Source organism: Periplaneta americana, chromosome 10, assembly GCF_040183065.1.
Source record: "Periplaneta americana isolate PAMFEO1 chromosome 10, P.americana_PAMFEO1_priV1, whole genome shotgun sequence".
In the NCBI taxonomy this organism is placed as follows: Eukaryota; Metazoa; Arthropoda; class Insecta; order Blattodea; family Blattidae; genus Periplaneta; species Periplaneta americana.
Genome location: NC_091126.1, coordinates 163321674 through 163345993, shown reverse-complemented (window position 1 = coordinate 163345993; position 24320 = coordinate 163321674). Strand labels below are relative to the sequence as shown.

The following is a 24320-nucleotide window of genomic DNA, read 5'->3' as shown; positions in this document are numbered from 1 at the left end:
TAAAATAACGTTAAGCCCTAAGCAAGTAGTTCTAAACCATTAAGAAATGAATAATACTCAGGTAATAAGTAATTCATTTAACAGTTTTCGCTTTCCCACCCTTCAAGGAAATCATTGTATATCCCCTTAAGGGTATATGTACGTGAACGACCACAAATGTTAATAGAAAATGCAGGCTCTAAATTTCTAAACTTTTATAAGGAAATGAACTCACAAGTGGACAAAAATTACAAGGTACCACATCAAGACTTATTAGAACTTAAATATCTGATAAAAGTATAAAAAATGTTACTAATAATATTTTTTAGAATTCACTTTTTACTTTAAATTAAATTTTCCAAAATTTGAAAACTTTACGCATATTATTTCATAACTCCACAACCATTAGAGATATAATTCTGAAATTTTGAAGACTGATTTAACATGCATTTATACAAAATGTAGATTACAATAATGCCCATTTCTTTGAAAATAGAAAAATTAGATCGCAAAACATTATGTAAATTTTAATATATTTTATATAGGACAAACAAAAAATTAATTGCATTAAAATAAACAACTCTACATGTCTGAGAGTAGTCTACTTTTCAGAAATAAGTGTTTATTACATGTAGGAAAATTATTAAAGGTGTCGGAGAGACCATAACAATGTTATGGTTACCAAATGATGTAACTGCACAATTTTTTTTTTTGTTTTTTTTATGCTTTGATAAAACTGGTTTGAAAAATATTATTAGTAACCTTTTTTATATACTTTTATCAGATATTTAAGTTCTAATAAATCTTGTTGTGGTAATTATAATTTTTGTCCAATTGTGAGTTCATTTTCTTAAAAAAAAAAAATTAGAAATTTAGAGCCTGCATTTTATGCTATGTGGTCGTTCACGTATATATACCCTTAAAATATTTCCTTAATCACAACGACGTGCGGGACACCAAGGACTAATTTTATTTTGGTATCCTTCCTCCACATCTCGAACATAAATAGTCCATTATTGTGCCAGTGAGTACCACCCAATTGTACAGCACATTGTGTATGTGACAGCATGTTAGTTTGAAGGGCAGGAAGTGTAAAGGTCACTGGTTTACATAACCGGTCAGAATGTTAGGAAAACTGTTCAAAAACGTATGCTGCCATAAATCCTTTAATGTATATAATTTGCTTCCTACACTGGCCCTATTGGTAGTTTCTTTAGCTAAAATTCCTGTGGACATAGGTTAGATGCCTTGTAATTACAGCATTTGAGATTTTTACCCTTTCATAGAGGATGAATTTATGTCCATTTCATTGTTTGTCATGTATTCTAAGCAGTGAATTACGCTATGCTGAAAATATAATTTCCCGAGCCCCTGTTCGCGGAAGTGTCTGTTCTTTCATGATCTCATATGAGTTAAGACAGAGTGGAGCATAGCCCTAATTTATTGAAGGATTGCTGGTGAGATGTGATGGTATGATTTATTTAAAGCTCAATTCAATTCAGTTACTAGTAATATTGATGACGGAACATACAACGAATGTTATGCAGGCCCCTAATCATTAGACTATATCCGAAAAATACACTTTACTACATACGGGCTATTCCATATGAAATCGATTAGTAAAAAACCTCGCATTTTTCAATACTCTAATTTTTTCCCTATTTATACAAGGCGCTGAGGACAGTGCATTTTCAAAAATATATTATCGAAAGTCAAACGGCTTTCGTACTATTGAGCGACAAATTTAGCGTATTTTATAAAAACAAGCCTTTTTCAGCGTTCAGAACTCTGGAGTCATTTATTGCAGAACATTGAACGAGAGCTCATTTTGGAGCTGACATTTGGTAGGTTATGATAAGAAGTAATCCTTACTTTTATTTTATACAGAGAGACAGATAATCTGATTTTACTTACTTTTAGGTTTTTTGCCCACTTGTAAAAATGTGAAAAAAAAAAGAGAATAAAACTTGCATTATTAAAAGGGATTCGCCATTGTTTGCTTAGTGACTCGGCAATAAGTTTCGAGGGTATTAAATAAATTATTTTCACACGCCTGAACTTGAACGGCCCAGTACAGAAAGCACTGGCCGAGAGCTGAAGATAAGCAAGCGTTGGGCGTCATTTTACTCCTGTGTTTATGAAAACTTGTGATAAAGCTAGCCCAGCTATGCGCTACTAGACGAAACATCACGTGTTTGTCTCCTGGCCGTGCTTGTCTGGGGTAAATCCTGCCTCACAGTCAGCTGGTTATTTCACGCGCGTACTATTTATTTTCTTTATTTGATATTTTCAATACTCTCTTATCAACGGTGCACCAGTAAAAAATGTGTGTTTATTTGTACTTTAAATGCGGAATCTAACCATATATTTTGAAAATATTATTTCGTGGCCAAAGGCGTCTTAATGAAGAAAAATCTAAATTTCTCCATTTCCATAAAAAGTAAGAAAAACTGTTTACATGTCAATATAAACTTTAATTTCTCAGCATCAAAATAAACCATGATTTTGATCATTGAGTGAAAGGGTTTCGGAGCCACAACAGTTTAAAGTTGCTAATTTTATGAAAATACGATAAATTTAAATATTTTAAATTTAAACACTATGAAGTTCTGATGCCTCAAACTTCGTACAAATCATTGTATCACAGTTGTCAACGAACAGAAAAAATTTAATTGTATTTAAAAATTGCAAAGTCAATTTTCTCTGTATTTCGGTCGATTTGAGATGGAGTAGCCCATACACACTTATCGGAAGAAGGTGTGCAACAATTAGCTTAGGCCTACATGTCAATCCGTCTCCCTTTTGCATCTTTGATGGAACAAAAGTGATTTAGCTTTGAAAAACTCTACTTCTTTAGTACTTCTGAAGCACAGGGTCACTACACAACAAATAGACATTCAATATTTGATAAATCCAATACCATTAATGTTATCATGAATTAGTTTACACTGTTTTATATAGTAATGTTTCAAGTTTATTTTGGGAACTTACAAATGTTCAATATGTGATTGTCGCACGGCAAATACCAAGGCGATAGTCTACTTCATCTCAAATTCGGTTTGCATCGACATTTGCCACTGCTGTCTTAAAGCGCTGTTTCAACTCGTCTACATCTTTAGACGTAAACCTTGTATTTTACAAATCTCCAAAGGAAAATGTCGCACGTGTGAGATCGGGGCTCCTTTGTGGCCACCGTGCGAGAGAAATCCAAAACCATTAATTTTATCACGAATTAGTTTACACTGTTTTATAGAGTAATGTTTCAAGTTTATTTTGGGAACTCACAAATCTTCAATATGTAATTATTGTCGCACGGCAAATACCAAGGCGATAGTCTACTTCATCTCAAATTCGGTTTGCATCGACATTTGCCACTGCTGTCTTAAAGCGCTGTTTCAACTCGTCTACATCTTTAGACGTAAACCTTGTATTTTACAAATCTCCAAAGGAAAATGTCGCACGTGTGAGATCGGGGCTCCTTTGTGGCCACCGTGCGAGAGAAATCCAAAACCATTAATGTTATCACGAATTAGTTTACACTGTTTTATAGAGTAATGTTTCAAGTTTATTTTGGGAACTCACAAATCTTCAATATGTAATTATTGTCGCACGGCAAATACCAAGGCGATAGTCTACTTCATCTCAAATTCGGTTTGCATCGACATTTGCCACTGCTGTCTTAAAGCGCTGTTTCAACTCGTCTACATCTTTAGACGTAAACCTTGTATTTTACAAATCTCCAAAGGAAAATGTCGCACGTGTGAGATCGGGGCTCCTTTGTGGCCACCGTGCGAGAGAAATCCAAAACCATTAATGTTATCACGAATTAGTTTACACTGTTTTATAGAGTAATGTTTCAAGTTTATTTTGGGAACTCACAAATCTTCAATATGTAATTATTGTCGCACGGCAAATACCAAGGCGATAGTCTACTTCATCTCAAATTCGGTTTGCATCGACATTTGCCACTGCTGTCTTAAAGCGCTGTTTCAACTCGTCTACATCTTTAGACGTAAACCTTGTATTTTACAAATCTCCAAAGGAAAATGTCGCACGTGTGAGATCGGGGCTCCTTTGTGGCCACCGTGCGAGAGAAATCCAAAACCATTAATGTTATCACGAATTAGTTTACACTGTTTTATAGAGTAATGTTTCAAGTTTATTTTGGGAACTCACAAATCTTCAATATGTAATTATTGTCGCACGGCAAATACCAAGGCGATAGTCTACTTCATCTCAAATTCGGTTTGCATCGACATTTGCCACTGCTGTCTTAAAGCGCTGTTTCAACTCGTCTACATCTTTATACGTTAAACTTGTATTTTACAAATCTCCAAAGGAAAATGTCGCACGTGTGAGATCGGGGCTCCTTTGTGGCCACCGTGCGAGAGAAATCCAAAACCATTAATGTTATCACGAATTAGTTTACACTGTTTTATAGAGTAATGTTTCAAGTTTATTTTGGGAACTCACAAATCTTCAATATGTGATTGTCACACGGAAAATACCAAGGCGATAGTCTACTTCATCTCAAATTCTGTTTGCATCGACATTTGCCACTGCTGTCTTAAAGCGCTGTTTCAACTAGTCTACATCTTTAGACGTAAACCTTGTATTTTACAAATGTCCAAAGGAAAATGTCGCACGTGTGAGATCGGGGCTCCTTTGTGGCCACCGTGCGAGAGAAATCCAAAACCATTAATGTTATCACGAATTAGTTTACACTGTTTTATAGAGTAATGTTTCAAGTTTACTTTGGGAACTCACAAATTTTCAATATGTGATTATTGTCACACGGCAAATACCAAGGCGATAGTCTACTTCATCTCTAATTCGATTTGCTTCGACGTTTGCCACAGCTGTCGTAAAGCGTTGTTTCAACTCGTCTACATCTTTAGACGTAAACCTTGTATTTTACAAATGTCCAAAGGAAAATGTCGCACGTGTGAGATCGGGGCTCCTTTGTGGCCACTGTGCGAGAGCGCGGTTCTCGTTTTGCACGACCAATCCAACGCTGTCGAAGTGTTTCGTTCATATAATTTCAGCACTCTGCGTGCCAGTGGAGCGGTGCTCCATCCTGTTGGAAGATGAAGTTGCCCTCATCCTCATGCAGTTGAGGCATCAGCCAATTGATTAGAATTTGTTGATATTTATAGTTTGTAGCCGTTATACTTACTCCAGCGCAACGATCAGTGCAGGAGCACCAGCAGTGTCTCTTATCGAAAATTCTACAGTTTCTCAACCTAACAGTGCAAAATGCATGTCGATATCACAGATTTTTTTTTTTTGTTTTGTTTTGTACAAAATTAATTGTGTATATTTCTTTTGTAGTAACTCTGTGTGAATCTACAATAAAAATAACTGATTTTCATGTTTTCTTCTGCTGTAAGCTGTAGACTTGTAATCCTGTTGCTGCTCCTTTATTTGATCCATCCATAATATCGTTGGTCGACCAATACTTGTATCATAAGTTTTACATCAAATGATTAATTTAAGTAGTTTGTTTTTATTCCTCTTATGTATGTGGTGACACCATTTGTCTCGAAGTGTGTTGCACATATTTGAATTCAATTGTTTTGGATTGTTGCATAAATGCTGCAGTGATGTATTATTGGAGATCGTTTGAAATTGTCTGTAGTTTGCTACAACTTCTTTCTTACATGAGTACGTAGAAAACTACAACAAAATAAAAGTTCAGAATGTGCCGTAAATTATTATAAAAAGAATGTGAAATTAATTATGCAAAACTGCGATAGTGACTTAACTGTTAATTGTACAATTTTGAGCCTTGGTACTATGGTCAGTATTTACACTCGGCATTTTCTGTAAGCTAAAAAAGCAAAGATGACATTGAAACCCAAGCAACATTAAGTATACTGCTCTACGTAAAAAACGCATTTGTTTATACTACATATTCGAATATACCAGGGGTCATCCTCCTGTTTAACACTGTAGTTTCATTCCCGAAACTGCGAGACATATTCAACGTGTGGGTGTATCCATGATACAGAGCAGAATTTTTTGTTTGGTTTGTCTTTCAAAATAATTCGAAAAATCACAATCCATACTTCTTCAGAATAGTTCACTGTTACTTCCACACTCTTTCCATAATAAGTACGGTCGCCTTTCCTTTTACTGTAGATATTTTTTCGAAAATAGTTCATATTTGTTTTGTTTTTTATTTAGATTTAGATTTATAGATATTCAAATAATACAAATAGAGTATATTATGGACGAAAAAATAAAAGGCACAAAACAATAATTTAATAATGTTAACAAAAAAAAAAAGAATATACACGTTCCTCTCCGTTAAGCTTTCAAATGATATTTAAATTATATTCGGAATATATTACAATATACATATTACAAAGGTTGTATTAATAAATTGTCTGGGTCACACTCGGAAAAGCGAGATGTCGGAAGTCGGATGTGACAAATAACGAAAAATGAATAGCAAATAAATGCGATTAAATTGTAAACTGTAATTACATATATACCAAAAAGAAAAGAAAGCATATTGCATATTGCACATACATAAACGTACTAAGTTAAGAATATAATACTGTAGTAAACCCCTTTTTGGCGGAAATTTTCCATTGAAGACAAAACTGTCATTTTTCATCCTTTGATGAGTATATTATGGACGAAAAAATAAAAGGCACAAAACAATAATTTAATAATGTTAACAAAAAAAAAAAAAAAAAAAAAAGAATATACACGTTCCTCTCCGTTAAGTTTTCAAATGATATTTAAATTATATTCGGAATATGTTACAATATACATATTACAAAGGTTGTATTAATAAATTGTCTGGGTCACACTCGGAAAAGCGAGATGTCGGAAGTCTGATGTGACAAATAACGAAAAATGAATAGCAAATAAATGCGATTAAATTGTGAACTGTAATTACATATATACCAAAAAGAAAAGAAAGCATATTGCATATTGCACATACATAAACGTACTAAGTTAAGAATATAATACTGTAGTAAACCCCTTTTTGGCGGAAATTTTCCATTGAAGACAAAACTGTCATTTTTCATCCTTTGATGAGTATATTATGGACGAAAAAATAAAAGGCACAAAACAATAATTTAATAATGTTAACAAAAAAAAAAAAAAAGAATATACACGTTCCTCTCCGTTAAGTTTACAAATGATATTTAAATTATATTCGGAATATATTACAATATACATATTACAAAGGTTGTATTAATAAATTGTCTGGGTCACACTCGGAAAAGCGAGATTTCGGAAGTCGGATGTGACAAATAACGAAAAATGAATAGCAAATAAATGCGATTAAATTGTAAACTGTAATTACATATATACCAAAAAGAAAAGAAAGCATATTGCATATTGCACGTACATAAACGTACTAAGTTAAGAATATAATACTGTTGTAAACCCCTTTTTGGCGGAAATTTTCCATTGAAGACAAAACTGTCATTTTTCATCCTTTGTCTGTGTGGGGAGGTGTTCCGTCAATTCCTTCCGAGCGGCCCAGTAGAGGTTGGGTCTTTGGTACCTTTCGCAGATATCGCTAGTTTTCTTGTTATACATGGAGACTATATTGCACAGGATGCAGAATTATGAAAATTGTAATGATTTAATGATTTTCCAAATTATTTAGCGTTTGGGAACATAATCCTCTACAATCGATTTTGTGTAGACTAATTTTACCGTGTGGAAGGAAAAGGAAAATGTTAAAAAAGTTGCTCGATTTAAAATATAAATTTATTTTGTGTTTTCAGTGAAGTCTCGTAAATTCTTTTTAGTACAATGGTAGTGAATACGTCCTCATTTCCAAGTGAATTCATTCTTATATACTGAATATGACTAAAATTCGTCCAACTAAAATTAAGGCATGATTTCACAAACAAATGTTGTTCTTACTGAACAAACCTTGTAGCGAAACTAGTGTGTCTGTCATTAAAGTCTTAATGCAGAATTGTGTTAATCGTTCAATTCTTACACATATGTTACTACTGTCAGTAAGTAAAAGCAGAAATAACCTATTAAAATTACTAAAGATTATTATTTTATTGGTCCTAAAGAATATATCTGTTATGGTAACAATTAATATTAGAGGAGAAAAATTCGCTCCGGCGCCGGGAATCGAACCCGAGTCCTTGGTTCTACGTACCAAGCGCTCTCACCATTGAGCTACGCGGAAGTCCAATCTACAGCACCGGATCGAACTCCACTCCACTCTTGTGTTTTTCTCTTTGTGGCCTGACTCCAAGTTGGGCATGTATATGTGTATCAAATATGAATGAGGTCTCGCCCACCTCATTGCATATTACATGACTAGTGTGAACTAGTCGGTTTGTTTTATTATCATTAAGTACGAGAAAAATTCGTACCGGCACCGGGAATCGAACCCAGGACCTCTCAGCTGTGCGCGCTGAGTGCTCTTAACCAACTGAGCCATGCCGGGACACGATCCACGACGCCGGCCGAACTCCTGTCGTAGTATTATGTTACGGCCTTACTACCTGCATTTAAGACGATGCACGCCATATACAGAGTGTAACAAAAGTTTCTGGTACAGTGAAAATTTTAGTTTTTTTTTAAATACTTGATGGTAACTATCACATTTTCAGCCAAATTATTAATAAAGGATTGCATCACACCACAATCAAGTAGTACCAACACATACACCATAAAATTTGGTAATGGTTCCTGAGAAAATGGAAACTAAACAAAAAAATAATTATAACATACTGTTACAGAAACTTTTGTTACACTCTGTATATACAGGAGCGCATATTAAATGACTTTATGGCCATATTCAACAACAGTGTTAACATTATATATGTGTATCAAATATGAATGAGGTCTCGCCCACCTCTTTGCATATTACATGACTAGTGTGAACTAGAGTTGGGTCGATTCGTGAACGAATCGTTCATTCGAACGACTAATAATAAAGAATCGTAAGAATCGATTCGTGGTATCAACGAATCGTCGTTCAAAAGAATCGTAACGAATCGTCGTTCAAAAGAATAGTAACGAATTGACATGGTATCGTAACCCACGATTCTATTTACTTGTTTGATGTAACCTGTCAACGGATATTTCCGAAGCGTGCCGAATACTCCCGAGCGAGAGTGAAATCAAAATATGTACTGCATTTGTTAAGTATGGAAAATAATGAACACGAACCTGAAATTTGCAAAGTTAAATAGAGATGTAATGCAACAAATGTACTTCGTAATAAGGTTCAGCTGATAAATTATAATTTAGAAACATTATCTTGGGTAATTTTGTAGATTAATGGAGGTCATGCTGAATGGTTCCAGCCAATGAGAAAGAGACAATCCAATGTCTCGCCTCTTATGCCATCTATGCGAGAGATGTAGAACGTTTTTGTTCTACGCGTGGTTTGCAAAGGAAAATGTCCTGTAAGTCGTTCGTTGACGAATCGTTGGAATCGCAGAGTAGGAAGAATCGTGAATTCGTTGACGATTCAAAAGAATAGTTGGAATCGCAGACTGAGAAGAATCGTGAACGAATCGTTAGAATCGATTCGTAATGTATGATTGAATCGTTGGAAACGACTTCTGAAAAAGAATCGCGTTGCCCAACTCTAGTGTGAACTAGTAGGTTTGTTTTATTACCATGTATGTTGACATTTTATAGGCCTATTAAATCAACTGCCATTTTACATGGAGCGCACTCAGTTGAGTGACTTGGTGGCCGGGATTCCACAGTAATATGCACAGTAATCTATACAGAAATATGCACTTTTGCTAGAAGAATTTGCTAAAGATTAATCTTGTATAATGGCAGTTGACTTAATAAAAAATGCCAACATACATGCCCAACTAGAAGTCAGGCCACAAAGGGAAAAATACTAGAGGAGGGGAGTTCGATCCGGTGCTGTGGATTGGACTTCGGCGTAGCTCAATGGTGAGAGCGCTTGGTACGTAAAACCAAGAATCCGGGTTCGATCCCCGGCGGCGGAGCGAATTTTTCTCCTCTAATATTAACTATTAAAATTATCCTATGAACCAGTGCAAAATTCAGAGCTATGTTACAAGAGTTCACTTAACACGAAATGTTGGTAAGTTTGATGTGTTTTAAATTTCATACATTACTGCACCGAGTAGTTTGCATACCCAGATGTTTAATGACAAATGCTCAAATGCAAGCTCAAGACTGAAACACTTGTGTTGAACGTTTTTTGTTCCCACTCTTAGAGAGTCACATGTCAATCTCTGTATAGCGGCTGCATTAAAAAACCACACTTCGTAAGGATTTGCTGGAGTGATGCTCGTTCCATCTGCAGTTTCGTGCGAGATATTTCATTGCAATATATTGTATACTAGCCGTACCCGTGCGCTCCGCTGCACACGTTAGAAATAAATATAAAGTAATTACATAATTAAAATAGGACATTTGATCCAGGGAACATTCGTGTTTGATAGAAGGATAAATCGTTTAACATGTTACTTAATTTAAATTGTATTTAAAAAATTAAAATGCGATCATTTTGATCCAGAGACCACTCATTTGGTGCAATGACAATTCCTTTTACATGTTTCTTAATTGTTATTACATGCAACCATAGTTTAATGAAGATTTACATATCTTTTAGTTTTAATGTGTATACTTTATATTACTTGCTATATGTTTCCATTGAATTATGGTAATAACTTAATTTTAACACTTGTTTTCTACGTCTTCAGTAAATGGCGCTTGGCCCACTATGGTTCTGAACCCTTCAAATAACTTAAATAGTGAATAATTTCGAGGGAAAAATTGTTCCGGAGCCGGGTATCGAACCCGGGACCTTTGGTTTAACGTACCAACGCTCTACCACTGAGCTACCCGGGAACTCTAACCGACACCGATCCAATTTTTCCCTCTATATCCACAGACCTCAAAGTTGGCTGACAACCGTCAAGCAACCAACTTCGAGTGCACACTAACTCCGTGTGACTTAAATTGTGGTTTTCTGTTAACGAAAAGTGACGTGTATTATGCAAATCAAGATTTCAGGTATAACTCCCTGTAAAGTTGATTTGAATAATTTCGAGGGAAAAATTGTTCCGGAGCCGGGTATCGAACCCGGGACCTTTGGTTTAACGTACCAACGCTCTACCACTGAGCTACCCGGGAACTCTAACCGACACCGATCCAATTTTTCAGGTATAACTCCCTGTAAAGTTGATTTGAATAATTTACAGGGAGTTATACCTGAAATCTTGATTTGCATAATACACGTCACTGTTCGTTAACAGAAAACCACAATTTAAGTCACACGGAGTTAGTGTGCACTCGAAGTTGGTTGCTTGACGGTTGTCAGCCAACTTTGAGGTCTGTGGATATAGAGGGAAAAATTGGATCGGTGTCGGTTAGAGTTCCCGGGTAGCTCAGTGGTAGAGCGTTGGTACGTTAAACCAAAGGTCCCGGGTTCGATACCCGACTCCGGAACAATTTTTCCCTCGAAATTATTCAAATCAACTTTACAGGGAGTTATACCTGAAATCTTGATTTGCAACTTAAATAGTGATACAGCATATAGGCCTATAGTGATATGTATTACATATATTACATATATTTCTTTCTTTCGAAAATGTAACAATTCACGACCTCCTATGTACCATTGCCATGGAATGAATAAATGTGTTTTTTCTTCCTACTCAAAAATGTTATATTTTGCACATAGGAGTTACTGCAGGAACAACAACGCTATAATCTGAGGCGGCGGTGAAAATGTAGGCCTATGGTATTGTTACTTTAAAAGTCTTGTATATCCTTAAATATCAGTCCTATCAAAATTTGTCAAAGAATAAAACTTATCGGAAATCATTTTAAAGAAACTTTTGTTATGTAACATTTTTCACAAAAACCAATAATAAGCGAGATATTTAGATTTATTTAATTCAGGCCCCCTTATAATCCCCCTTTTAAATAACGTATTTTGAATGTCATATAGCCTAAACTCTAAGTTACAACGAACTTAATTTATATTACAATTTTCATTGAAATCCGTTCAGCCATTATCGCGTGAAAAGGTAACAAACATCCAGACAGACAGACATACATACAAACAAAAATTAAAAAAAAGCGGTTTTCGGTTTCAGGATGGTTAATTATACATGTTAATAGCAATTATTTTTGGAAAATCTAAAATTACCAGAAAAATTTTGGCTACAGATTTATTATTAGTATAGATAATGTCCATATCCTGAAATAGAGAAAATAAATGTTTTGCATTAGGCCTAATATATAATGCAGAACTAATTTGGGAAGTAGTCAAAAATATGTATACGTAACATTTCTTCAACAAATGTTCTACCAAGCTTTCTGGCATGACTCATTTAAGAAGGAACACACACTACAATGTGCACTATTATGATAGTAACCGGACTCTCAGAAGAGTAAATATAAACGACGATTAACTTCTTCACTGCTGGTAATAACTTAAAATGTCGTCATCACCGCTAATACTTACGCTAACATTACCAACACAAACAATATTTCTACCACTTACTTACAAATGGCTTTTAGAGAACCCGGAGGTTCATTGCCGCCCTCAAATAAGCCCGACATCATGAGCAAGATCAATTCAGTCCCTAGCATCATATCCCACTTCCCTCAAATCCATTTTAATATTATTCTCCCATCTACGTCTCAACCTCCCCGAAGGTCTTTTTTCCTCAGGTCTCCCAACTAACACATTATATACATTTCTGAATTCACCGATACGTGCTACATGCCCTGCCCATCTCAAACGATTGGATTTAATGTTCCTAATTATGTCGGGTGAAGAATACAATGCGTGTATTTCTGTGTTGTGTAACTTTCTGCATTATCCTGTAACTTCATCCCTCCTAGCCCCCAATGTTTTCCTATGCACGTTATTCTCGAGTCCCGCGCCGTGGCGTCGTGGTCCAAGGCATCCTGCCTAGGACTCGCATTACGGAATGCGCGCTCGTTCGAGTCCTCATGGGAGAAGAAATTTACTCATGAAATTTCGGGCCAGTGTATGGGACCGGTGCCCGCCCAGCATCGTGATGCACTTGGGGAGCTACGACAGGTAGCGAAATCCGGTTACCAAACCAGCTATAACGGCTGGGGGGCTCATCGTGCTAACCACACGATACCTCCATTCTGGTTGGATGATCGTCCACCTCTGCTTCGGCATGTGACCGTGAGGCCAGCAGCCGGCTGGTCGGTCTTGGCCCTTCGTGGGCTGTAATTGGATCTATTTTGAATAGATATTTGAAAAATGGCGTATAACATGGTACAGTCCACCGCTGTGGAGTAGCCTGATGCTTAGTATGTCTGACCGTGAAACGAGCGGGTCCGGGTTCAAATCCTGGTAGGGACAATTTGCCTGGTTGAGGATTTTTCCGAGGTCTTCCTGAGTCCATTAAGAGCAAATGCTGGGTAACTTTGACTCTGGACTGGACTCCTTTCGCTGGCATTTTAATCTTCATTTCACTCAGAAGCTAGATATAGACATCGCAGTTGATACAACGTCGTAAAATAGATCAATAAAGAACACATTACATTAGTTTACGTTAGACGACATTCGTTACACATTCATTGAAAGCTATTATTAATCTTGATTACTGAAGGTTTTGTTCATTTGCAGTTGTGCAAAGGAATACGCCAACATTTTTTCCCACTAGAATTATGTCACTCACTTTCGTACTGCGTTAGCAATGTGTCATAAAATTCACATTTTTTTAGTCTTGAAATATGTAGGGAATATAGTTTTGTTGAGACCGTATGACATAACGTAAATTTAGACTTCTATATCCTGACTCTCATCTTTTTTAAACATCAATCATTTCGATCAGTTGGAAATGCTAAATTAATACAGTAGCAGACGGTGGTTGTCAATAACCACTTTGTGTTAGGTTAAAAACTTAAAATGACAGTCTGATTCACTGAATTGGTCACTTTTAATGGCTGTCATTGTACACTATGTAATTCATATTTGAACATTTGGGGCTGAAAAATTATAACAGATCTGAGTCTGGCCTTGCAAATGTGTAACATGAATTACATATACAAGACATGGTTGTGATAAGAGATGTATGGTCCTGCCGGTCTTGTAAGAAATTTAGGCGTATCTGGTACATTTTTATTAGACCCTACTTGAATATTTTAGTTTCAAACAAATTAAACTTTCGTTACTGTTGGAAGTCAGGTATGGAATGCGGTTTTTTCCAGATTGCTTTGTTTTCAAAAGCGGAATAAACGTCTTGTTTATTTTTACGTAGATCTACAGTTTTCTTTTACCTATTTGTTAATTTGGAAAATAGATGTCGCTGCTATCGTTCGATCAGTTACCCAGATCCTGGATTACATTTTGTGCGATTTTTGCTATGCTATAAAAGAGGTAACTAAAAAATGCAAATTTCGAGTTACCTAGTTCATGCATTCACGTGACGATATCATGGCAAGAAACACCCAAGTCTGAGCTGTTAGACCACATTCGTGAGGCATTGAAAATTAGCTTCAAGGGAATAACTGACCATGTACGTGACACTTGGGTATTTCTTGCCCTGAGGCTGGCACAAAATATAAAATATTTGTTTACACCAAAGGAAGCAACTGCTTTCAAGTATCTCAGGTAGCCTCTAGTAATGCGTGGTTTGCGTTTAGTTTACTAAAAGGTTGCGTTACTTTCAAAGATTTAGTTGTGCCTCAAAATCAGATGTAGTAATGGGGGGGAAAAATGCGGCCCCTTTTTCTGAATATATTTTTCCAAATCGAATATTCCGAATAGCATTTATTCCGAATGTTCCTACTTTCCGAAAACAAATTTTCCGACTCTGTTTTTCCGAAATGATTTTTCCGAATTTTTCTCCTCTAATAACCATTCTTACCATAACAGATAAATTCTGTAGCACTAAAAATTAATCTTTACATACATTCTTCGCCAAACAGTGCATATATACAGATGCCTCAAACTAGCAAGCTGTCTCGTTCGCGCAGGCACATAGAGCACTTCTCCCCTACCACTGTCCGCCTACTGCTGTGCACTGTGGACTAGAACGGTACAGCTCAGTTCTAATAACAGTTGAGAAGGCTGCATAGGGAGGATACATCTTGAATACATTGTCAAGAGGTCAACTTTTCAGATAATATGGCTATACCTGGGTATCGGAGCCTAGGTGGGCCCCCTCTGTTAGCTCTACTACTTCCCCTCTCCAGGCAGCTTCCTAGTTTGAGGCATCTGTACTGTGAAATCCCGACCATCAAGTCACTCAATTGAGTGCGCTCCTTGTATAATGGTAGTTGACTAACGGTCTTACTAATAAAAACTCTGTATACAGATGTTTAACTGTCTTATACTTATAGAATGAGTAGCTCATATATAAGTCATGTGTAAATTCCTTACTAATAATCACTACATACGTCGTGTATAACAGTATAACTGTTACACAGCTACGTCACAGTTTCGTCATTACTTCATTACGAAAGGTAATAGAATATCTGAGATTCTCTATTGCATCCAGTAGAGCGCTCTAGTGTGCCATGTAAGTATCGATAGTACAACTGGCTCTGATCGATTACAACATTATATTTTGGTCAAAGAGTACAAACTAAAGCAATATTACTCTAATTATTCTATGCTCTTTGGTTTGTTCTTCTGTGCTTACAAGGCAGCCATCATCATAAAATGACTGTCGATACGAACAGCTGTTAGAGAGGCGGCAATTTTTTCCCTATATACAACGCTTGAACAAGGGGTTTCGTGTATATAACTACTGCAAAGCAATTCCAATTGTGTAGTTACAGACTGTTTATACATCCATCGCTTATGCATGGTTTATTAGTAACGTTTTCTGTCTCAACTCTGCATAAGTCTCATATAAAAATTATACACGGTTTATTGGTAAGACCGTTAATATACATCAACATATATGGCGAACATGGAGTAAGACCACAAAGGAGGAGGGGGATTCGATCCGGTGCTGTGGATTGAACTTCAGCGTAGCTCAGTGGTTAGAGCGCTTGGTACGTAGAACCAAGGGCCCGGGTTCGATCCCCGGCGTCGGAGCGAATTTTTATCCTCTAATAACCATTGTTACCATAACACACAAATTCTGTAGGACTAAAAATTAATCTTTACGTGGAAATATTAAGGTAGCAGCCCTACCACCAGTCTGTCCTGCGCATTGCTCGTAACGAGGCCAGGGGACATCTTTGTTACTAAGAATCTTCAGAGCAATAACCGGACTGCGATAGAGACAATATAATTTATTTGAGCTTTGCTTCTCCATCGCACACTTTCACAACAATATAAAAGCTCCACGCACATAACTATGAATAGTTTTCGCTTTGTTACGTACACCAGCCACGCTACATTGTTAGGCCTACATAACGAATACTCTGATTTGTAATACGATCAAACATAAAATATAATTGTACCGTAAGAAAGGCAAAGAAAAGGGAGATTCATGTACTTCCTATATAATTGGCCTGCGTCTTTGATCTTCTGTTTGTCATATGTTGTATTTTTTTTAAGTGAAACGTTATGAACTTGATATTCGAGAAATTCTGCCACACAGTCTGTGAAAATAATGACGTTATCCAAGCGCCCTGCGTCACGCAAGCGATAAGAACCTCGCTGTTGTTCTATGACTGAGAATGCGTGCAGTAGGCTAAATGAAAAAAACTTAGCGAAATGTTCAACTTAATTTTAATTTAAGGAAAAATTATTATTCGTACACAAATAGGGTCATTAATAAATGCGGGGAGAATAAAGACCAAATTAGTTAATTTAACATTGTCTAATTCTTAAGTACACTTAACAGTGGTATTAATTTTCTAAATGAATACAATTATCTGTAATGACACACCGTGTCCTAGAAGTCATGTTGGGTTTTCAAACAATTATAGTTTGAGTGAAACACAATAGTCACTTTAAACAGATGCCAAATGAGAGACTGGCTCACCAGGTTTTTCTGTGGTTAGTATTAAAAAAAAAAGTAGTACGAAATGGAAATATAAAAATTGGAAATTTTATTCTTTGAAAGGGTAGAAAAATTAAACTACCTTGGAGCAACAGTAACAAATTTAAATGATACTTGAGAGGAAATTGAGCGCAGAATAAATATTGAAGTCCACACCTGTGGAGTAACAGTTAGCGCGTCTAGCCGCGAAACCAGGTGGCCCGGGTTCGATTCCCGGTCGGGGCAAGTTACCTGGTTGAGGTTTTTTCCGGGGTTTTCCCTCAACCCAATATGAGCAAATGCTGGGTAACTTTCGGTGCTGGACCCCGGATTCATTTCACCGGCATTGTCACCTTAATCTTATTCAGACGCTAAATAACCTGAGATATTGATAAAGCGTCGTAAAATAACCTACTAAAATAAATAAAATAAATATTGGAAATGCCTGTTCTTATTTGGTTGAGAAGTTTTTGTAATTCAGTCTGCTTTCAAAGAAGCTCAAAGTTAGAATTTATAAAACAGTTACGTTACTAGTTGTTCTGTATGGTTCTGAAACTTGGACTCTCACTTTAAAAGAGGAACAGAGATTAAGGATGTTCGAGAATAAGGTGCTTAGGAAAATATTTGGAACTAAGAGGGATGAAGTTACAGGAGAAGGGAGATTTTTCTTTTCTTGTACGGAGGAGGGACCCGAAGGCTTGCACTGCAGCCTGAGGCTTATTGTGCTTACCACTCCTATTCTGTGAATGATTGGGTAGGATGATGATGATGATAATGATATGTGAATTAATGATGGCGAAATGAGTCCGAGGTTCAGCACCGAAAGTTGCCAGCAGTTCTGCTTCAATTGGTTGAGGGAAAACCTCGGAAAAAACCCCAACCGGGTAACCTGTCCCAACCAGGATTTGAACCCGGACCCGCTTGTCTCACGATCAGACGTGCTAACCATTACTCCACAGCGGAGAAATTTACATAACACATAACTGCACGCATTGAATTCTTCACCTAGCATAATTAGGAATATTAAATCCAGACGTTTGAGATGGGCAGGGCATGTAGCACGTATGGGTGAATCCAGAAATGCATAAGAGTGTTAGTTGGAAGACCTGAGGGGAAAAATACCTTTGGAGAGTCCGAGACATAGATGGGAGGATAATATTAAAATGTATTTGAGGAAGGTGGAATATGATGGTAGGGACTGGATTAATCTTGCTCAGGATAGGGACCGATTGCTGGCTTATGTGAGGGCGACAATGAATCTCCGGGTGCCTTAAAAGCCATTTGTAAGTAATTATGGTACTTAAAAAAAGACGCCAATCGAACAAATCCAGTAACATTCAGTCCATGGTAACGATTGTACAAAATATGGATGAACAGGAATACCATCCACTATTGATGAGTCGGTTGAGGACAATCGAGGTTTTATCCGCAGTCCAAAGAATTCAATGCGTAAATGTGGTAAATAATTAAGACTTCCCAATACAACTGCTTATAGAATTATGAAAAAAATGTTTACGTCTCACTTCTTATAAACTTTTGTATTTTACAATGCAATCTATCCAGATGAGAATCGTAGGGGAGAGTCGGGTAGTATCGGACATCGGGTAATATCGGACGGTGCGTTTCTTTCATCTACCATCATATGGTAGTACCTGAATGACATGGTTACGTTTCTCTATGCGACATCACAGAAACGTAACCATGTCAATCAGGTACTATCATCGTGTGGTAGATGAAAGAAACTCACTGTCCGATATTACCCGATGTCCGATACTCCCGACTCTCCCCTAAAAGTTACGATTTTGCTGTGAATATAGTCAAAAGGAGAATAGTAATGGCATAGGAAGTTTTAATAGAAAAAGGAGAATCTTCTGTGGCCCTCTGGAGAAAGAATTAAGACAAATACTAGTGAAGTGCTGTGTGTGGAGTGTAGCATTGTATGGGGCAGAAACATGGACATTACGACGAAGTGAAGCGAAGCGACTAAAAGCATTTGAAATGTTGATATGGAGAAGGATGGAGCGTGTGAAAATGGACGGACAGAATAAGAAACGAAGCTGTGTTGGAAAGAGTGGGTGAAGAAAGAATGATGCTGAAACTGATAAGGAAGGGGAAAAGGAATTGACTGGGTCGCTGGTTGAGAAGAAATTGTCTTCTGAAGGATGCACTGGAAGGAATGGTGAATGGGAGAAGAGTTCAGGGCAGAAGAAGATATCAGATGATAGACCCAAAAAAAAAAAACAGGTAATGAGCTTAACCGAAATTCGAACCTACGACCGAGGACAGTCTAGAATTACGAGTGCTGATGGCTACCGTCCAAGCTACCGTGTTCTCGAAAGCTGAGGCCTTGTACCTGCTAGTCACACTACAAAGGTTTCTCGCTAATGAATGCCTAATATTGCTACATAATCGCACAGGAATGGCCGAGGACCCCAATTTTTTAAGGTAAACTTTAATTATTTTCTGCACTTTGTTGTTTAGTCCATAAACTTGAGATGTTAACTTCATTCCAGAAACATTAAATTATATTTAGGCAGCCATTCCTAAAAGTGTATCATTTAACGCCAGACGTGTTAAAAAATTGAATATTATACGTTAGCGTGCGAAAAGTAGACTATATTTAACACTGGAGAGAGAATTATTTTAAACGCTGAATTTCAATTGTTGTAGCCGATTGTCGGTTGTTGTTTCCACCAGATGCAATGGCAGACCTACTTTTAAAATGTATGTTTTTGGTTAAGAAACATACACATTAAATAAATTGCTTCATCAAATATTTTATTGATCATTATATGAAACAATTAATAATTGAATGTATTTATTAAAAAAATATATGGGACAACCAGGAACCTGTCTAATGCTCTAACACTGAGCTATACCACGCTTACTTCTAATGTGATAACGTTTCACTATTGCAGTGAGTAGGAATGCAGCATAGAGAAGTTGGGGAATATTTCTATACCAGCACGGATGAACGGCTGCCAAAAAAAGTACGACACTCTTGTTAAAATGTTATTTTGTTTGTAGGTTTGTTACATTCGTCCTGCGGCCTCGTTTCGCAAACATTCTCATTTGCGAAATAAAATGTTTTATTTTTAACACTTGTATCATAAATAACTATCTAGAAGTCTGTGTCCTCTAATGTTTTCCAAGGAACATTATTTCCATACAAATCAAGCTTTCAAGTATAACTCCCTGTAAAGTTAATTTGAATAATTTCGAAGGAAAAATTGTTCCGGGGCCGGGTATCGAACCCGGGACCTTTGGTTAAACGTACCAACGCTCTTCCAACCGAGCTATCCGGGAACTCTACCCGACACCGATCCAATTTCTCCCTCTATATCCACAGACCTCAAAGTGGACTGACAACCATCAAGCAATCAACATTGAGTGCACACTAACTCTGTGTGACTTAAATTGTGGTTTTCTGTTAACGAACAGTGACGTGTATTATGCAAATCAAGCTTTCAAGTATAACTCCCTGTAAAGTTGATTTGAATAATTTCGAAGGAAAAATTGTTCCGGGGCCGGGTCACACAGAGTTGGTGTGCACTCGATGTTGGTTGCTTGACTGTTGTCAGCCCACTTTGAGGTCTGTGGATATAGAGGGAGAAATTGGATCGGTGTCGGGTAGAGTTCCCGGGTAACTCAGTTGGAAGAGCGTTGGTACGTTTAACCAAAGGTCCCGGGTTCGATACCCGGCTCCGGAACAATTTTTCCTTCGAAATTATTCATTATTTCCATAATTTACTTTGTAACATTTTAGATAGGACCATAATTCATAGGCATTTAGTAACTTAAATGAAAATATCTTTAGTCGATTTTCAAGTTGTTACATTTTGCGGAAATGGATCTGAATGGAAAGTTGTTTGAAATGTGATTTGTCAATAAACTGCACAATGAAGGAGAAGTGGATTAATACTCTGAGATATTTTTGCACAGGTGGAATTGACCCTCACACACATCTGCAGACTGAGTTCATGGGAGCTGAGACTGCGGATGACTTTTACCAAGGGACAAAGGCTGCGCTGGCCGGTGGGACCACCATGATAAGTAAGTAAAGTTATCCCAATTACCAGCCAGTACTGAACAAAAAATAGGTGGCTAATGTGGCGGTGAACTCTTTATGATTACAGAGTAAATGAGAACTATACTTTTGCGGAATCTCTCTTATTCATAATGCTATAATAATTTACTATCATTTATAGGGAAAATTTTGCATGTTCAAGCATAAAAATGGCCCCTGACTGAAGGGGCTCATATACTTGAGGGAAGACTCCACTGAAAATCATGAAAATTTTTCCAAATTTTTTTTAGCTATTTAACTTATTCAGAATTTATATTTTCATGCCCCAAATGGATTCAGCTCAATTCTGATTATAAATACTCGTATGTTTACACTTTTTAAATTAAGGCTGGAAGGGGGCGTGGAATTTAAAGAGCTGTCAAAATTGTTTTTCATTGAAGAATTCTTTTTTAAAATTTCTGATTACAAATCTAGTAACTTTTTGTTGGCTCCCTGAAGTTACTAGATGAATGTAGCGGAGGAGAATATTAATTTGCATAAATATTCATTTTATTTTCAAATCTAATTTTCTGTGTTCATTTTTGTTGATTCAACACCAACTTTCTTATGGCAAATATTAATCAATCTGGATGAAATTTTTACTGCAAGTATTTATGAGGTAGCTGCATGTTTCTATGCATTTATTTTGTGAGAAATGGTACTAGTTTATTTTATTAATATTAATAAAATAAACTAGCAGCATTAAGAAAAATATTAATAAAATAAACTAGCAGCATTTCTCACAAAATAAATGCATAGAAACATGCAGCTACCTCATAAATACTTGCAGTAAAAATTTCATCCAGATTGATTAATATTTGGCATAAGAAAGTTGGTGTTGAATCAACAAAAATGAACACAGAAAAATAGATTTGAAAATAAAATGAATATTTATGCAAATTAATATTCTCCTCTGCTACATTCATCTAGTAACTTCAGGGAGCCAACAAAAAGTTACTAGATTTGTAATCAGAAATTTTAAAAAAGAATTCTTCAATGAAAAACAATTTTGACAGCTCCTTAAATTCCACGCCCCCTTCCAGCCTTAATTTAAAAAGTGTAAACATACGAGTATTTGTAATCAGAATTGAGCTCAATCCATTTGGGGTATGAAAATATAAATTCTGAATAAGTGAAATAGCTAAAAAAAATTTGGAAAAATGTTCATGATTTTCAGTGGAGTCTTCCTTTAACCTAAGCTGCAAGCATGCATTTTTCTTAATAAAAATATCAGTAGAACTATTTTGTACACACTTCAGAAAAATTTTGCCACCAATAGAACAACATTACATGACCTTCCTTTTGGTCTATAAATTATGAATTAATATTTAAATTATTGTGAATAAGAAGGAAATAAAATTTGCATATTTTTAGTGTCATTTTGCAAGTATACATTTTTTCAAAGTCATAAATCTTATCATTATAAACTTTAAATTTATTTGTAGCTAACATTACAATACAAATTTTATTCTGAACCACTTCATATGGAGTGTTCAAAACCAATAATTATAATTAATACATTTTTTTTTTAATTTTAGTACTAAAAATTGATCATATGATATTTTCCATGAATATTGGTTGTCTTTGTATCCTAATTATTGTGGTTCAACCTCCACGAACTGCAGAGAAGAATATCTTTGCAAAAGTTCAAGCAAATTGAAACATTGTTTTCTTTTAGAAATTGTCTTTCTTTTTGTACAATTGAGCCATTCAGAGCAGAAGTGGTGTAAGTCAAAAGTGGGTAATGAGGGTTAAAGTAAACATTCTGTAAAATACAGCCCAAAGTAGCAATTAATATTCAATTTATTTAAACTATTAGGAGTCGGTGGATAGCAAGAAGGACATATTAACTGCTACTTTGCGCTGTATTTTAGAGAATTTTTACTTTAAACCTCATTACCCAATTTTGACTTACACCACTTTTGCTCTGAAAGGCTCAATTATAGAAAAAAAAATACAAATTATATTTCCTCTTATTCATAATTAATCTTAAATAATAATGTACATATCAAAGAAAGTCCTTGAAATCTTCAACTAGCGCGCAAAATTTTTCTGATCTGTGTAAAATAGTTCCATATACAGGGTGATTCACAAAGGTTTAACGCTACTTATGGAACATATTCCCGAAGACATTTTGAGCAAAAAATGGCATATTCCCGAAGACATTTTGAGCAAAAAATGGCATATTCCCGAAGACATTTTGAGCAAAAAATGGCATATTCCCGAAGACATTTTGAGCAAAAAATGGCATATAAATATGGGTCCTATACTCAATATTTTCAGAGTTACACTAATCTGAAATTGTTAAAAAATACATTTTTTTCTTTAGTTTTAAGAGTAAAAGAATGTTACAAATAGAGAATGAAATATTCAGCAGTACCATTTCTTTAATTGTCTAGTAGGCCTATTCTGAAGCTAAAAATGTGTTGTTAATTTCATAGTTGCTTGGTTTTTTTTTAACTACAAAATTACATTTTTGTTACGCACTTATCAAAACAACTGTTACAAATCACGTCATTCTTGTAAACTCTTCAATAAGACTGTACATTAGGATGCAAAATTGAACTGTATTGAATCAGGTAGCTAGAAGTCGTGTGATCTGTAACAATTGTGATAAATGTGTAAGAATAATGTAATTTTAGTTAAAAACCTATCCTTATACTGCTTTTTTTAGGCTTGAAAAAAAATATATTTTAGCACAAAAATCAAAAGTAATGGCATTTTCAGGACAAGACCCAGTCAGAAGTAAGATAATACACAATAACCAATACCTCGAACAGGTACAAAATTTCAATTATCTGTGAAATATCTTATCAAAATGAAAAAGATGTGAACAAGGAAAATTATCAAATTTACACAAATTCTAGGAATAATAAACAATACATTAAAAGCTAAATTAGTACAAAATCTACAAGAATAAAAATATATAATACACTAGCATTACCCTCCCTTTTATACAGAAGCGAGATTTGGACATTAAAGAAGAAAGACATGAACAGAATCAAAGCAACGGAAATGAAATTTTTCAGGAGGACAGCAGGATATACTCTTTTAGACTGAAAAAGGAATGAAGAAATTTTAGAACAATTAGAAGTAGTCAGTAGAAGAAAAAATCAGCAGATACAAATTCAATCGGCTAGATCATGTAAGAAGAATGGAAAATTCAAGAATCCCAAAAATTATGATTCAGTATAAACCTAGAGGACATCGTCGACCAGGAAGACCTTTTAGAAGACTGCTAGATGGGGCCGAAACAGGTCTAGTACAGAGGCCTAATTCGTGAAGGATGATGATGATGATGATGATAGTTAACAATTTGAAAAAAAAAAACAAATCTGTACAAAGCA

The 24320-nt window shown here is 35.8% G+C and overlaps 1 protein-coding gene and 1 non-coding gene across 6 annotated transcripts in view; both read left to right on the top strand.

Moving 5' to 3' along the window:
- The window catches only part of CRMP (Collapsin Response Mediator Protein), a 747709-nt gene that overhangs the window by 611092 nt on the left and 112297 nt on the right, over positions 1 to 24320 (top strand). For all 5 annotated transcript variants that reach the window (XM_069838352.1, XM_069838349.1, XM_069838350.1 and 2 more), the window contains one exon: positions 20850 to 20960. In XM_069838352.1, coding sequence (XP_069694453.1) covers positions 20850 to 20960 — 111 coding nt within the window. The remainder of the gene's footprint in view (positions 1 to 20849; positions 20961 to 24320) is intronic.
- Positions 15940 to 16012, top strand: TRNAT-CGU (transfer RNA threonine (anticodon CGU)). The gene has a single exon. It is a non-coding gene; the product is annotated as a tRNA-Thr (tRNA).